The sequence below is a fragment of the Alligator mississippiensis genome, chromosome 7 (assembly GCF_030867095.1).
Source record: "Alligator mississippiensis isolate rAllMis1 chromosome 7, rAllMis1, whole genome shotgun sequence".
In the NCBI taxonomy this organism is placed as follows: domain Eukaryota; kingdom Metazoa; phylum Chordata; order Crocodylia; family Alligatoridae; genus Alligator; species Alligator mississippiensis.
In genome coordinates, this window is record NC_081830.1 from 2,251,645 (window position 1) to 2,269,102 (window position 17,458).

General features: G+C 49.1%; 1 protein-coding gene across 1 annotated transcript in view; it reads left to right on the plus strand.

Moving 5' to 3' along the window:
* The window catches only part of LOC109285389 (zinc finger protein 420), a 33,614-nt gene extending 18,837 nt beyond the window's left edge, over nt 1-14,777 (plus strand). Inside the window, exon 12 of the mRNA XM_059731595.1 lies at nt 13,381-14,777. Within this exon, the coding sequence (XP_059587578.1) occupies nt 13,381-14,450 (1,070 nt within the window). The 3' untranslated portion in view covers nt 14,451-14,777. The remainder of the gene's footprint in view (nt 1-13,380) is intronic.
* The last annotated feature ends 2,681 nt before the right edge of the window (nt 14,778-17,458 follow it).

Below are 17,458 nucleotides of genomic sequence, written 5' to 3' on the forward strand. Positions count from 1 at the left end.
CAGAAAACACAATTGTAAAAAAAAAGTTATGTTTCCCCCCTAAAAGCTGATTGACCAAACCACAGGCTGTCCCAGACTTACAGTCCCAGGATTTACTGCTCCCAGCCAACACAAGGGGCCTCTCCCTGACATTTTCCCTCCCAGGCAGTTGCAGACCCCCACCCTGTAGGGCACAGGACTGCAGATAAGGGAGAGGGGTGCACGGTGGCCATGGAGATTCCCAGGGGACTGGGATGAGCAGGGGCTGGCAGCCCAGGACCCTTGCAAACCCCTCTGGCCTATTTGATATGCCATAAAAGCTCATGGGCTGCAGCCCATCATGAATTCTGTAAGCCCCCCACTTAAGAAGGGAGGTTATTGGGGACACATCAACTAGCTTCTTGGGTCAAGGGAGATTTAGGTTGGATATTAGGAAAAAACTTTTGCACTAAGAGGGTATTGAAGCATTGGAACAAGTTACCCAGCGAGATGGTGGCATCTCCATCCTTGGAGGTTTTTAAGGCCCGGCTGGAAAAAGCCTTGGCTGGGATGATCTAACTGGGGCTTGCCCTGCTTTGAACAGGGAGTTGGACTACATGTGTCCCTGCCAGCCCTCATTTTCTATGATTCAGTATGCAAGATGCTTACTGTGCATTAGCCTAATAACACTGTCCAGTAGCGTGGAGGTGTAGAGGTGTGGAGAGGCGTTCGTGGCGGGACCGGAGAGTGGTCAGCAAGGAGCCGCCTCTCACCCGCAGCGCAGCGCACTTTCACAGCATAAATCATGCTAATATACTACTGTGCAGTGTGATTAGTCTCATGCACAGAAAGCATCACTGAATAATGAACCAGGAGGACATGGGGCTGCATCAGACACCATTGGTGCAGCATGAGCAGGGGGAGAGCTCTGCAGCAGGGATGTGGCTTGAAGCCTGATCCTATTCCAGGGCTGTCCGATCTTTATTATGATCCCCCAGCATCTCCTCCTGCTCCTTTCTTCCGGATGCGGAGGAACTGGACTCTATGATCACTGCACATGGGTTTTGTTCCTAGCAGGCAGGCACTTCTGGCTCCTACAGCAGCTGCTGGACTTGTCATCCGAGACTCCCTTAGCTCCCAGCGCCAGGACCCGCTGCATCCCGGGGAGCAGGAAAAGTCCAGCCCCTGGGACCCAGGAGGGTCCTAGGAAGATGGAGAAATGAAGTGAGAGGAGATGCAATAGCTTCCTGTGCCCGCCTCCACTTCCCCCTGGGCTCTGAGCTGATCCCAGCACCGCTCCCTGCCTTCAGCTGCAGGGGCAGGGAGGACATCCCGCATCTGGCTGGTGAGTGGAGGGAGGACTGGGGGAAGGGGGATTTTCAAAGAGAGGAGCAGCCCACTACCCCGGGAGATGCAATCGAGTTGGGCTGGCATAGGAGAGAGCCCCCACCAGAGCTGGGAGCATGGGGTGGGGGTCTGCCCCATGCTCCTGACCCAGCCTTTGCCAGGGAGCCCTGTCCAGCAGCACCCGCTGAACCCAGCCAGCCACACCACAGCCTCCCGGGCAGGCAGCCCGCCTGGAAACTGGAAGGAAAGCCCACTGGCATGAATCCCAGTCCTAGCTCCTTTGTGTTCATGTGTGACCAGGACAAGAGACATGCCTCCTTGGTCACTGGAGAAGCTGGGGGTGTGCAACTGGGGCTCCCAGGCAGCACATCCCCATGCAAACAGCATGCCTCCCTTAACATCCCCCAAATCCTTATTCATCCATTCAGGGAGCATAGAGCTGATGTAGCAGATCCCATGTGGAAAGCGCCTTCCCTACTTCTCATAGCAAAAAAACTTGCTAGGAGATCCCCAGGGAGGATAGGGCTTGCAGAACCGAAGATGGCTGCGGCGGGGAGTGGGGAGGGGGACCAAACAGGCCCAGGAGGGGAGGAGAAAGACAAAACAGCACAGTTTGACCCCGGAGGAGGATGTTGCTGTGTTAATCTCAGCAATCTGATCTCTACAATCCTCTTTGGAGGCAAGGTTTCACCGGCTTTAAAGAGAGAGAAGGACTTGGAGGCAGGATTTAAACCTGGGGACCAAGACGGTGCCAGACTTGATGTTTTGCAGAATTAATGCTGATTATAATTCAGATATGTTGAGGGAGTGGGGGGGTGGGGGTGGAAAGAATAGAGCTTGCTGAGAAAATATAAGAACAAGAGGTCTGCCAGAAAGTGTGGAGCAGAGAGATGCAGCGGAGTATTTAAAGCAAGCCCTTTACTCCGCTCCCTGCTAGAAACAGGCAACAGCTGCAAACAGAGCTCTCAACACCCCACCCCTTCTCCCCCCAGCTCAAACCAACCCAAAGACTTGATAAGAGGATTGCTCAGGTTTGAACAAACAGCAGCAGATGCTGAAGCAGCCTAGGAGACTTTGATCCTGCTCTGGGAGGTTATCCAGTCCAAAGGTTTTCAAGACTTTTTATAGGCTACATTCACAAAAAGGAAGGATTTGAGTGCGATTGCGCCTCTCCCAGAGCAGCAACTGTAAGGTACAGAGCGGGCTTTTCTTTCCAAGTTACCTGCACACTTCAAGAACAGCAGTACATGATAAAAGATGAAAAGCAACGCCTTAAAATCTTTGATTTGGGGGGGAGCGGGGTTGGTTGTAGCCCCGCCGGTCTAAGGACATATACAAACAAGGTTCTTTGGGGAAATGTGGTATCTTTTATTAGTTTGTCTAATAAAATATATCACTGGGTGTGTCTGCACGAGAAGCTTACTGCGCATTAGCCTAATAACACTGCGCAGAAACGCGGAGGCTAAAAAGCATGCTAATAGCTGCAGTGTTATTAGGCTAAAGTGCAGTAAATGTTTTTCATTCCATCCAGGAAGAGCACGCAGCAACTGCTGCAGCGTCCTTAGCCTGACGAAGGGTTTTTGAACCCGAAAGCTTGCTTAATAACTATTCTCCAACCATTTGGGTTGGTCTAATAAAAGATATCAAATTCACCCAAGGAACCTTGTCTGTCAAAAAAAACATGCACCTGTGCTACTGCGCAGTAACCCAAGTTACCGTGCATTTAGTTAGTACTTTATTAAGCAAGCACTGAACTAAATGCGTGGTATCTATGCCACATTAATGAACATGTAGATGCACCCATATTTACCCCAAAAACCTGTCTTAAAATCTTTGAGACATTGAACTTAATGGGAAAACACCCTGGGACCTCAGAGTGGAATGTATAAAAGGATACACAGAAACCAACTAAGTAAATGTACTTTATTAATAAAGCATACTTGGTAATATACTTAGTATAATACTTAGTAATTAGTAATATACTTTATTAAGGAAACCAAAAAATAACTTAGAGGTAAAGGCAGTGAGCGGGGTTTTTGGAGATGCTGAGTGCGCAGTAGCTTGTTACTACCTTGCACTAGCGTTGCAGCACAGTTCGTGCCATGCAACACTACTGCACAGTAATAACAAGCTACTGTGCAGTCAGCATTGTGGGCAGATGCGGCCATAGAAGAGCAGACAATATCCTTTCCATGTGTCTGTTAAAGTGCTGAAAGAAAAGGAAGAAGGTTTTTTAAGCGATAAGAAAAGATAGGCCTGGTATTGTTCTCTTACAAGAGACTCATTTCTAGACGGGGCGCAGCAAATACCTCTGTTCCTATAAGTCTAATGTTTGTTTCTCTCTCTCCTAATTTCCACCTATTTGCATTCTCACTGGCATCCTTTCACAGTTTTAGCTTCTTTCATTCCTTGGAGAGACTCCTCATGACTGATGAAGGGTGGTTGTGCCTGAAAGCTTGCAAAGAACTTTTTTCCAGCTACTCAGTTGGTCTAATAAAAGATATCACATCTACCCAAAGAAGCTTGTCTGCCTGCCTGGCACTTCCCCCCCAACTTCCTATTCTTCCTCTTTCTCTCTCTCTCTTCTCCACCACCCCCTTGTCTTTTGTATTTTAATTTCCCTCTCCCCCTCTGCTTTTTGCATGTCCTTTCTCAGCATCTGATAAAATAAGCTTGTGTTCTCTCTCTCTGTCTTATTTAGTTAGTCTGTAAAGATGCATATCTACCCTGCCTTTCAGAGGAAAATCAGCAAGGGACAATTAAGAGGAAAATTAGCAACAATATCTACCCTGTATTGTATGCCCTCTAGCAAAGTCAGCTCTCTTTCTGTTCCCAGTTTTATTTGGGCTCTTAATAGCTTTAGGGAGGGGTGTTTTGGGTGGGGATTTTAATGAGGTCCCTTGATAGGTCAAGACCATTGAGAGTCAAAGAAACGAAGTTAGGTGGAAGGCAGGCATTCCTTCCTCATAGAAAGAAGCAAGGATGTCCATTAAAGACTTGATCTAACTGTTCCTCCTATGGAGCAATTTAATTAATAAATGTTCATGCACAAATGTTTGCCAAAGCTTTGGCAAATAGGCTAGAGGTATGTCGTTTCATTATCCAACATCATTCAGGATTGACTGTAACCAGGTAAATTGTAGATAATATTAAGAGAAGCCTTAACTTGCGGTGTAATGTGCAATAAACACAACACCCACGATGTTTTACTTTCTATAGATGACGGAAAAAATGCGTAGGTGGGTACAGCACTAGAAAACCTTCTTTTGGAGATGTTTAGAGTCTGTATCTCTGCTTTAGATGAGGACCTAGAGCTACTGTCCTAGTGAATTGAACTCTTATATGGGTCTAAATTGATGAGAGAAACTAGGTATGGATGCCCACTCTGGTCATGGCACCACTGGGTGTGTCTACACGAGACGCTTACTGCACATTGGCCTAATAACACTGCGCAGTAGGCTATTAGCATGGTTTTTGCTGTGACATACTATTGCACAGTGGTATTAGGCTTATGCACAGTAAGCGTCACTAAATAACTGTGCGCTGGTGCTAATGCACAGTAACTTTAGGCACTGCACATTTAGTTAGTCCTTAATTACAGAAGTAGTTAACTAAATGCACAGTATCTAAGAGGCATTAATGAATGCGTAGATGTGCCCACAGGCTATTACATTAAAACAGGACTCCTGGATAAAAGAAATAAAGGAAGGAGCAGGAGCTAGACATAAGATAGATTTATATGCACGTGATGTGTACGCTTTGTTAAAAGTCTCCTTTTCTTTCCAAAAAGCAATAGTATCCCATACATGTAGAGGTGGCTCACTTTCTGGATGTAAAATTAATTATGCTAAATCAGAAATGTTAAGTGCTGGTTTTTTTCAGCTACTTCAGCTGGAAAAAAAAATTATTAAAAAAAATTATTAAAAAAAATTAATACATTCAATTGAGTTAAAAATTCAATGCGATAACTCAAAAAACATGAGGACCCTTTTAATACTAATTATTCACCTCTCTGGAGTAAGGCAACAGCACCAATCAAAGAATGGGGAGGGGGTTGGAAACTGGTCTACCTAAATGTGCAGCAAAGAGCACTTGAAAGGCTTTGGTAAACTCTTTTTCTAAGCTTCATCTGGAAGATCAAAGGCTACAGATGAGTTCATCCATGTTACACAGGCCTTCTAAGACAGGAGACCTTGCAGCCTCCCATATAACAACGTACTTCCCATGCGGCTGAGTTGAAAGATGGTATGTGAACCCCCACTCTAAGCTGTGCAGTGTAAGAGACTGCAAATGATGCAAGGAAATGGATTTTCCAAATATAGTTTGGGTAACAGAAACAATCAGGCCAAAAAACCTTAGAGACCACCCCTTTATCCAGACTACTTTGAGATCCCTAGATAAGCATGAAACTGTGCTTTCCTGTAGTCCTGCCCCTGCCTCTTTAACCACTTTAGTTAAAAATAAAGAATCCCTCCTTCGACTGTATCAGACATGCAGCGGTGTGCAGCTCAGCACAGGTATTGCCCAAACAGGGCATGTTAGACCTGCTTCAGAAACATTGAACAACCTCACTGCGGCAACTGTACTGTGGTTTGCTTCAATACCACATGCCCCCACCATTAGCTGTTGGAAGTTGGGGTTCACTTGTTAAGTGGAGAAATACAGTAATTGCAGCCTCTGCATCATAAAACTTTGACAGAGAAAAGAGAAGGCAAACCTGCATGTTTCTTTCTTTCCTGCCCCCCTGCAAAAGTTAATGTTGCAGAAGCTGCTCCTGGCTCAGCAGGAGCCTCTGCATCAGCATTGGTAGCTTAGCACCACTGTGGGCACGTCTACACATTCATGAACACGCCTTAGATACTGTGCATTTAGTTTAGTGCTCACTAAATAAAGTGCTAACTAAACGTGCAGTAACTAGAGTTACTGCACAGTAGCATCGGTGCACGGTTATTTAGTGACGCTTACTGCACATTAGCCTAATAACGCTATGCACTAAGCTATTAGCACAGTATGGGCTGTGACGTGCTACTGTGCAGTGGTACTAAATTAATGCGCAGTAAGTGTCTCGTGTAGACACACCCTGTATTTCCCTGCTTGCCACAGCATGAACATGGCAGTTGCAGGAGGAGGGAACAGGCCGATTGGGGAGCTCTGTACTTCTTCAACACCAGGGTCTGCCTTTGATAGCAGAGATGATAATGTACAAGCTTTGTTGTATACTGTCGCTTTTGTAAGAAGCTACGCACTTCAATCTCATGCAATTCCTGTGCATTTTTTTCCAATGCTGGAGGCTTATGTTTATCCAGGAACTAATCCCTGGCCTGATGGCATCTGGAAGACCCCTTCAATGCTGGCAAGTGTCTTGTGCAAAGAAAACCTGGACACGTTGTTACGTAAAAAGTGACTAGAGCTATGGATTCTGTGAATGCCACAATGCCTTCTTTCTTGTGTTTCTAGGTTGTTGTGTCCCATCTCTCTCCTCCAAGGAACCCACCCTCTCTTCAAGTCTCCTAGGCCACTACATATCCACATCTTCCCTTCACGCAGCCCTTGTTTCCAATCTTCTGCTCAACACAGCAGAGATGGTGGCTCAGGTAAGATATCCATAGGGAGATCTCTGGGTGTGGGAAGCCAGTCCTGGAGTTTCTGTGATCTTCATAGTTCCCAGCCCAGGACCATGTGTGAAGCAAAGGGACACTCCTGGCATCACCCTCCAAAGCCTGGGGTCAAAGGAAGGTGTCTGGGTGAAGGTGGATGAATCTCCTGGGCCATCTGTCATGGGTAGGCTGTTCTTTTTGGGTACATCTACACATTCAATGAATGTGCTTTAGGTAACTCACATTAAATCTAGTACCTCCCTTGTGAAGTACTAGAAAAATGTGCATTAACCTATTTTAATGCACATTAACTAAAGAGCACTGCTTTTTGTGATGCTTTAATGTGCATCAAAATAAGCTGATGCGCATTAAAGTGCATGTGTAGATGCACCCTTTGTGAGTTTTTGAGAACCACTTCCCCAGCTGATTACACAACAGAGTCTTCATTGGTGTAGCTATGCCATCTTAGCAGAGCTCCCTATTGTAGAGCTAATATAGGAGAACAGAAGGACTACCTATCTGCACATTGTCCCAGAATGGCATGGCTAAGGCAACAAATGCACTCCTCCATTGGTAGGGATGAGTTCAACCTAAACATGGTGCTGGAAAAGTTGTATCAGTTAAGTGTAAGTTTTCATTTCTACCTAGGATAGCTATGCTGACAAAATATTGTAGGGTAGCATACGCCTCAAGGTTGTGGGGGCTGGACAAGGCTGTAACTGCAGGGACTAAGTGTGCAAGCCTTGTGATTGCAGCTCCAGCTGGTGTTTGAGGACGTGGCTCTGTATTTCACCCAGAAGGAGTGGGAACTGCTGGACGATGGAGACAAGGTGCTTTATCGGGACCAGATGCTGAGGAATTACCAAACCGTTGTTTCATTAGGTAAAGCTCCTTTCCTTGCTTCTCCGTGCAGCTGTGTGAACTCTGAAATGTCTTCTCCTGTTTTGTCCTTCTGAGCTAGCTGGTGGTTTTACTCCATTTTCTGTACCTTGCTCAGGCATTGATGGTAGCCTCTGCTACGTTTCATATTCCTCATTATCTGTTCCAACTTCCATCTTTGTCTCACTCCCTCAGTCCAAGTCTTGGCCCTTCCACCACCAGCGTTTTTTGCACAAAATGATCACCTTTAGACTTTCCAGAATTCCCACCCCCTCGCCCCAAATTTGCTATTCATAAGTGTTGACTAAGAACAATTTCGTGATTAACTGTTTCTTCTCATTCTCTTTCTTAGTGTATCATGGCCAAACACTTACCAACCCCAGCATGAATATTTCAGTGGTGCCTAAGCCTCTTTCATCTCTTCTGGTTACTCCCCAGCCCAAGACAGTGGAGTTAAAGGAGGCTTCATCGTGATGGCTTTTCCATTTCCTCCATTCGTCCCCTGATGACATTTCTTCACTTAGAAGTGTTTGGTTTCTATCCTAACAAGGACTCAAAGGAACATGGGCCCAAATTTCCAGTATTACATCTCTATCTGCACAAAATATGGATTCTGCCCTTGCTGTATTCACTTTGAAAGACTCTTGGCCTCCTGTTTACTCTGCTTTTTCATTAAGTTTTCTTAGCCTTCTTCTAAAGTATCTATATAGCTTGGCTGTGTCTGCAAACAGCATGCATTCTTCTACCCCATCCCCATGATAGAAAGACGTAGGTGCAGTGCAAAGCCTTGGGCATCTAGCAGATGCCAAAGCAACGGTGTAATAAGGATTAAAGGAGTTTTACACCACAACCCAAATGTTGTGCCTCCTGCCATTCCAGGTGTGCACGGCAGGAGATGCAATGTTTGGGTTGGGGCATGAAACCCCTATGCCAATCGCTCTCCTGTGAAGCTGCTACCAACCCACCCCTGCACATCAGGCAGGAGATTATTTTGTCCCAGACCTGGAACCTGCTGGGGGCTGTCTGGGGTGGGTCTAAATATCAGCCTATGCCAGACCTGGCCCTGGACAACCCCAGGTCCAGGATGGTTGAATCCAGCTACAGACAGTCTGGGTTGGAGACCCTGAGCTACTCAGGGCTGGGTCCAACAATCGGCAGAGTGTTGCCCCAGTTTGGTGCCAATCCCCATCTGTAGGGGCTATGCTCCACCAAGGAGCCATCAGGGTGCCACAGCCAACCCTGTGCTTGTTCTCCTACTCTGGCTCACCCAGTAAGAGTGGCCTCACCTACCATACCTTGACGTTTAACATATTTTAGAGAGAACTGTAGCTATGACTTGGTGCTTTGTTCCATGTTGCTCATCGTCAATCCTTGCACCCTAACCTGAGTAGGGCTCTTTCTGCCTTTCAAGGTCTTCATCTTTGCCCATCTCAGAGAGGCAGCCTTTTGAAGCACCTACCCATCTTTGAGTCCTTCTTTAAGAATTAGTCCCAAAATGTGTGGGGTGAGCCACTGCACCTGCCATGACACCATCTTTTCTAGGGCATCTTGTTCATGGCCCTGTTGGCCTTAGTTGTGCCCTATGGGCCCTAATCACCCTTAGGGGAGCCAGTTGTGGCTTCTAGCCTCCCCCATGCCTCATGGGTCTTACTCTTATTCCATTCATCTGCACAGACATCATCCCATTATCTCATGTGTAGCACTGGGCTACATCCTCTCTGGGCCCTTGGCCCTTAAAGGGCTGCTCCCTCAGTGTCTCAGTCCTTTGGCCTTCACAAGACACAAGGCAGACTACCTCCCAAGCATGCCCTATAGCCTCTAATCCACCCGTATAGTCACAACCACAAACTCAAACCAACATAACAGAAAAAAAAAAACATTTAGCTCTCCAAAGCCCTTTCTGCAGAGCTCCCTTCCTCTGCAGGGATCAGGTCCAAGCTGTCTTTGCTAGCCCTCAGCTATGCTTATATAGCCCCTGGCCCCTTCCTTTTCCAGTCACCTCATTTGGTTCTCTGCCAACAGCTCCCAGGTGCTGCTCATTAGCCTAACCAACAGCTAATTATCCTGTTGTCTGCAGCATGCAAGCTGGGCCTCCTACTCATTTAATGGTGCTGCTTGTCACTTCCCTCTGCACTACTGAAATAATAGGGGTTAGGGATCCCCTGTTACCCCATCCCCATGTTAATGCTGACAGTCAGCATTAAAGTGAACAAGCAGGACGGTGTGTTGGTCCATGATGCTTTCACAAGGTGTCACCTTCCAACCTTTCATTTCAATTAACCTCTGTACTCCTAGCAGTTATGACATGTGTTTTATTGAATGAGCGTCACTTCTGGAGATGCTCATCGTGTTTTCCTGGATAGTGTGTTGCTCAGTACCACACTATGGATTTTTGTATGCTGTAGGAACATACCTGCTCCCCCACCCCATATGCATACCCCTCCAGCGACAGTGTCTTATCCTCTCCTGTATTTAAAAACTAGTGTTTCACACTTGGGATGATGTTTTCATTGGATAGAAGAGCTACTCCTGTTGCATCTCCCATTGGTTTCAAGTCATACTTTTCTGTTTGACTACAGCCTCCTTCTAAAGCCGTGGCCCTGATGGTACGAACGACATCATTGCTCTAGACTTTTACTCCTATTATGTCCATTTCCGCGTCTAGAACAAACATTATCCTACCACCAAAAATGGTATCTGTCCACAAATGGTTCACTGTTTCTCCTTTCTTTTTGGTATCTTGAACACACAAAATATTTTTGTCGTCTTTTTTTTTTTTTCCTAGTACATCGCAGTTCTCTGAACCTCTGTCCTTGTCCCGTCCTACTGCTGTGAGTGAGTTTGATACCTTTATGCATCCCTCCAATGATTTCTATTTCCACTTCACTTTGGCAACAAGAGCCATCATCCACTGAAGGCTTCTGGCTATCATGCCATCTCTTTGATCCACCTTTTAATTCCCCTTAAAGCCTCTTCAGGAGTCTATTTGAGCCTCCTGGATCCCTTTCACAAACCCCAATTGGAAGAGAGTGAACAGCCATAACTACCCTGAATGCATTTCACCAAATAGGACATCGAGGTCTCACCCCGGACTTAATCTGCCGCATCCAGAGAGGAGAAGTGGAGCTCTGGGTCTGTGATGAGGAGGACTTTGAAGAAAACCCATTGTCTGAGGACCCATCTCCAGGTAAGTCAGGTACTTTCCAGAACCAGAAGTCACCAGGGAGATTTTAGGCCTGAACCTGCACATTTTGTGATACCCGGACCTGGGCTTTCTATCTTTATTCAGCAATGTAAGAGTTGATACCCATCACAAAATGGCCATGGTGCTATAATGGGGTAGGCAATTATTTCAGGCAGAGGGCCACTTACTGAGGTTTGGCAAGCCACCGAGGGCCGCATGACAGGCAGCCAGGGGCAACTAGATATTAATTTTCTAAATTTTTAGGGTCCCACGGGCCTGGTGGGCCACATTTTGCCCACCCCTGCTCTTTAACCTCCTGTGGTTGGGCATGATGGGATTTGTAGCCCCTCGTGGCAGTTGCCACGGTCAGCAGAAGCTCTGGGGAGCAATTAGGGTTGGGATATAGGAGGATCTGGGGCTCCCACCCTTCACTGCCGGTGCCATTTGCTTAAATTGAAGTGAAATGACCCTCTGTACCAAACATGGGCATAATGGAGATGTTCAATGCATATCTGAGGCTGTATTTGGCTGCCAGATGCAGGTGGGGTTTGACAATGTTCATGCTCTAAGGGATATAAATACCTTATGGTTTGCCCCAGAATCCTAAAGGTTTTCTGGGGACAAGGGGAACAAGGCATGCAGCCCAGGGAAAAGGTCTTTATCCTGGTGCAGATTCCCCTGCCATGGGGTGGGGGCACATGGCAAACAGAAGCTCCTTATGCTTACTTCCCTGCATGCAGGTAGGCAGCAGAGCTCTGCTCTTTCCAGGAGAGAGGGCTTATCTCCAGCCTCTCTATAATCACCCTTCAGATATGTGAAGGCTGTTATCAAACCCCGCCCTTCCCTTCATCGTCTCTTCTCCAGACTCAATAACCCTAGTTCATTCAGCCGGTCCTCAGACATCTTGCCTTCCAGACCCCTAATCATTTTTGTTGCCCTGTGCTGGATTCTTTCCAAACTGCCCACATTTTTCTCAAATTGTGGGGCTTAAAATTGGACACAGCACTCCAGGTGAGGCCTCACCTGTGCTGAACAGAGTGGCAGAGTCACTTCCCTTGATTTGCAAGCAACACTCCTCTTAATACAATTTAAAATGCTGCTGATTTTGTTTGCAACAAGAGCATGCCATTGGCTGGTATGCGTGAGGGCTGAAACCATTTGGCATTTCTTTATAATCCAGCAGCCTATAAACTTGATTCCCCAACTGCAAGAGGTTCCTTGGGAGGATGTTATTTAGCAAATCCTATCACTCCCATGGTGATGATTTTCTCCAAACCCAAGTGTTCACCAGACAGACAGCTTCAGATTTATCCCTAGATGCTATTCTTAAAAATGACAGAAGCTGAGAGCTTGAAAGCAAGCACTGGAGATGAGCCCTGCACTGCTCCACTGGGTTATTTCAGAGGCTAGGGCACATAAGGAAATGTGAGTGATTGAAAAATATGAGTACTGCCTTCCCCATCACTGGTGTGGCATGGACCAGTCCTTAAAAAGCCATGTCTTTGCCTTTAAGCAGATGCCTCTGGTCTCACCCGCAGCTCTTTAGAGCGTGGAGTTACTCAACTTCTCTTCCCTTACAGCGGGAAGGAAATGGAGATCTTCTCCTGGAGTTGGGAGACAGAGCCAGATACTGGATCTGGACTTCACGGACAAGGGGACACTAGCACTAGGACACTAACGATCCTATGACCCCAGCTGACTTCCTGCCCTTTGGGCAGGGGGCTGGACTCAATGATCTTCCGAGGTCCCTTCCAGCCCTAATGTCTATGAAAATCTAGCAGGGCACACTGAGCAGGAGCTTTTTTTCCCCCCAAAGCCCAGCCTTTCCCTGAGGCTCATCCAAGCACAGGAGAATAACACTATTTTCCCTTTGCCAGCAGAGCAGAATATAAACTCTGGGTTTCTCTCCCCAACCAGCAGGTGCCAGGACCCTAAATGGAGCTGAGGAGCTTCATCCTAATGAAGGGCCTGCAAACCTGGAGCTGCTGAGGACTTCCCCAGGGAGGTCAGGGGACAGGCTCTCCCTGGGACCCAACCCAGGGGGGGTTTACCAGTGGGTCAGCAGACTCCAAAAGAAGTGTCATATCCCGGCCATAAACCAGCCTTCTGCCCACTGGGGACAGAGGACAGCTGGACCTGAAAAGAGCCCTGTATGGAGCGCAGGATCCAAGAGACAGACCTCTCCAGAGGATCTGTATCAATGCAGGGAGTGTGGTGAGCCCTGCGGGGACCAACAAGAGCTGGGAGCACGCGGGGCATCGCACAAGCAGGAGACAGCCCACCCTTGCACCAGCTGCGGGAAGAGCTTCTGCCTTCAATCCTCTCTCATCAACCACCAAAAAACGCACTCCGGGAAGCGCCCGTATCTCTGCCCCGACTGCGGGAAGAGCTTTGTCCACCTGCACGTCCTACGAGTCCACCGGCGCATCCACACCGGAGAGAGGCCGTACTGCTGCCAGGAGTGCGGGAAGAGCTTCCAGCAAGGCGGGGGGCTCACGGCCCACCAGCGCATCCACACGGGGGAGAGGCCGTACAGCTGCCTGGAGTGTGGGAAGAGCTTCTACCACCGCGGGGGGCTTGCCGCCCACCGGCGCATCCACACGGGAGAGAAGCCCTACCGCTGCGAGGAGTGCGGGAGGAGCTTCCGGCAGCAAGGGGCGCTCACCGTCCACCAGCGCCTCCACACCGGCGAGAAGCCTTACCGCTGCGAGGAGTGCGGGAGAAGTTTCCGCCACGCCTTGGGGCTCACTTTCCACCGCCGCTTGCACACCGGGGAGAAGCCCTATCGCTGCGTGGCTTGCGGGAAGTGTTTCTCCCACAGCTCTGCCCTCACCGTGCACCAGAGGAGCCACACGGGCGAGAAGCCGTTCCACTGCGCGGACTGCGGGAAAAGCTTCGCCCAGCAGCAGAACCTGCAAACCCACCAGCGCGTGCACACGGGGGAGAAGCCCTATGGCTGCGCTCAGTGCGGGAAGAGCTTCACCCGGCAGCAAAACCTCCAAGCCCACCAGCGCGTCCACACCGGGGAGAAGTCGTACCACTGCGGCAAGTGTGGGAAGAGCTTCTCCCGGCAGCAGCACCTCCAGGCCCACCAGCGGGTCCACACTGGGGAGAAGCCCTACCTCTGTGCTCACTGCGGGAAGAGCTTCAGAGAGAGCTCGACCCTCACTGACCACCAGCGCCTGCACACGGGGGAGAAGCCCTTCCGCTGCACTGAGTGCGAGAAGAGTTTTGTTAATGCCTCCGCTCTCACCCGGCACCGGCGCATCCACACCGGGGAGAAGCCCTACAGCTGCGTGGACTGCGGGAGAAGCTTCCGCTGGCAAGGGGTGCTCATGGCCCACCGGCGCATCCACACCGGGGAGAAGCCCTACGGCTGCGCTGACTGCGGCAAGAGCTTTCGCCATGGCTCTGCTCTTACCCTTCACCAGAGAAGCCACAGGCATGGGGATAGGGAAAAGGTACAGCACTTGACCTCCCATTGACCAGGCACTGGGTTTGCATGGCCTTGGGGATGGGCATGCTCTCTCAGGACTCTCCTAACAAGCTGTGGTGGGGTTCAGGAGCTACAGCTAAAACCAAGGAGACAAGTGGGTTCAAGCGGACTCAGGTTTCTCTCAGGTCAGCTACCTATTTTGCAACTTTCTCGGACACGTCTTCCAATCCCACGGATGCAGGTTGGGTTGGGAGTATGAACCCAAGGCCTCTGCTACGCATTGTATCAATTATGCAATTAACTGGTTAATCCACATGTGCAAAGTAAATGTCACACTTCGTGCAATAAATTTAGCCCGGCCACACGTGCAAAGTAATTCTCTCGTGGTCAAATGACTATCCAGCTATAAAAAGAGCCAACCAGCTATAAAGTTAGTGCTTGAAAATGTGTAACAACTCAATATCTGGTTTTTATCCAGCTTTCATTTGAAGGTATAGCAGGGCCCAAAGATACCTTATTCACTTAGCTGAGGAAGTGAACTTAGAGAGGGAGGAAACGACAGGGACACGCACCTTAATTTGACCTGAAAACAAATATCACTCCTTGACCGGGTTAATGCATGCAAACAAAATGAATTTGCTGCTAACTCTTTCTCCCTCTTGCATATTTTTCTACATGATAGTTCTTAACTACTTCATCCTTTTAGGCAACTCCCCAGTCTTTTCTGGTTGTTAGTGACTTCTCTTGCTACATTTCCAAGACAGGTCTGACCACCAAAGCAAGCCTCCATGTTGCAGACTTGAAGAGTCAAACTTTTCGTAATATGTGGGTCAGCCAACAGACTGCTGAGTAACAATAATCCTTATTGCACTCAGACACCCTAGAACTTGACTCCAATCTAAGACTAGACATATCCCTCAGATGGATCTCAGGCCCCTTATGCTTGCTCTGACCCAAGTCTCCTGAGAAGCCTGGAAGCCAGCCCCATCTCATTTTTAATCAGGGTGTATCTCCTTGGACTCTGAGACCAGGTGCGTTGGTCCCAGCACCCATCATTGTGGACCCTCATTGGGTGCGTCTACATGTGCACATTTACTGCACAGTAATCTAGATTACTGCGCAGTAACTGGAAATGACTGTGCATGCAGTACAGGTGTGTATCTACATGTGCACGCCTGTGCTGGGCAGTAACTATAGTGACTTACACTGACTTGGGCAGTATACACATCATTAGGTGAGGCCTAGGGAATTCAGTCCCTTTGTGGTATAAGTTATTCCTGTCATCGGGGTCCCAATCATCTGTCTCTTTTCCTATAATTTCCATATTTGTGTCCGTGGCTCCTATCCCTGAAAGCAACCCATAGTCTTTGGGGCTCCTAATGTGGCCCCAACAGATGACCTTCCAGAGGAGAACAGGTCTAATTCAATGCCTGAAGGCCCATTCTCCACCTTATCCAACAGACCCTGCCAACCTACATCCCCCCCACCCTGTATCCAGGCTGAAGGTTATGCCATTCCTTCCCATGGCTGGAAAACCTACAAACAAGGCTGGAAAAATTGAAGCATGCACCATGATGAGAGAAATTGTAAAGAACTGTGCTGGTCTGTGAGGTGCAAGGGCCAGCGCTGTATCTGCTGGGCCAGAAGGTGACTCTGGGCTGCTCCAAGCAGGGACTATTCCCCAAGGACACTCTTGTGACATGGGGGTGGATACAAGTCAAGTGCAGGACAATCATTGGGAAGGATGAGGTCAGGGAGGTCCTAAGCACCTGTCCCTGTTGCCTTCCCATTCTCCGCCCCAACGCTGTAGAGGAATGCAGAAGTCATTCCCCCATCCCATAGCACAGGAGAACAGGGGGCACGTCAGGTGTTGCTTCTCCCACAACGCTGAACACATTAGAGAGGAGGGAGACTCTGACCCCATCAAGTTCCAGCGTGGAGCTAGTGCCCAAGCCTTCAAGCGTCTTCCAACATGATTTCTGAAGATTTTATTGCATCTCCCCTCAACAAACTCTGCTTGCTATACTAGCTCCATGCATGCTCTCCATCCAGGTTGGGGCATAACCTAGACTGTCTCATAGTTGGGATAAGAGCCCACCTCTTCCAGGGTGGCTACTGGGTCAGGAGTGAGGGGCATGGGTCGGGAGTGAGGGGCACCAACAGTGCTGGGTGGGCAGGGGGCTGCAGATCAGGAGTGAGGGGCACCGGCCTGCCAGGTGGAGCATGTTGGGAGGGATGTGGGTTTGCAGGCAGATCTCTCTTGTGCAGAAGAGATCCTGACCTGCTCCTGAAGCTGGGGGTGATGCTGGGAGCAGGAGATCTTAGCATCCACAGGCACTGCTGCTCTGCTCCTGGCATTGGGGCAGACCAGGGATGGGGACCCTCCCTCTCCAGGTGGGGCATCTGCAGGGCTGAGGCTAGAGCAAGGCTACATGTGACAGGGGGGCAAGTGGGGAGAGCAGAGCTAAGGGCTGGAGCTAAAATGATGGCCAGGATGATGGGGAGGGCTGGGCAGGGCATGGGGAGGATGCCGAGCGTCTGCTGGGTGGCAGGAGGGGTATTGGGAGCGTCGTGCATGCAGGCGGTGGGTGGGGGATGGACACCTGTCCTATAGGAGGTGTCTGCCAGGTGATGGTAGGGCTGGGGATCAGGAAGGGATGAGGGCTGAGATCTACCTGCTTGCTGGAGCTGATGTGAAGGCTTGCAGGAGGATGCACCAGGTACGAGAGGTCCACCATGCCGGTCAGTGCCAGGCTGCGGTAGGGGTACACGTTGCACAGCTGCCGTCTGTGCCATTTTGCATGGGGCAGGGGAGGTGGAGCGATGTGGGAGTTATAAGCTGCGGGGAAGTGGGGCTGAGTCCCTATATGGGCCCTTGGGGGGTTGTACGGCTCTAAAGGCAGTAGGCTATGGCCCAGGTGGGCGGCTCTGGGGTTGTGGACTGTGGCGTGTGTGGGGCCAGGTGGGCTCAGAGCCATGTGAGGAGATGTGGGGTCCTGTGCAGACAGCTGTGGATTTGGCAGTCTGTGGGGATGATCTACTGTAGCACCGTATGGG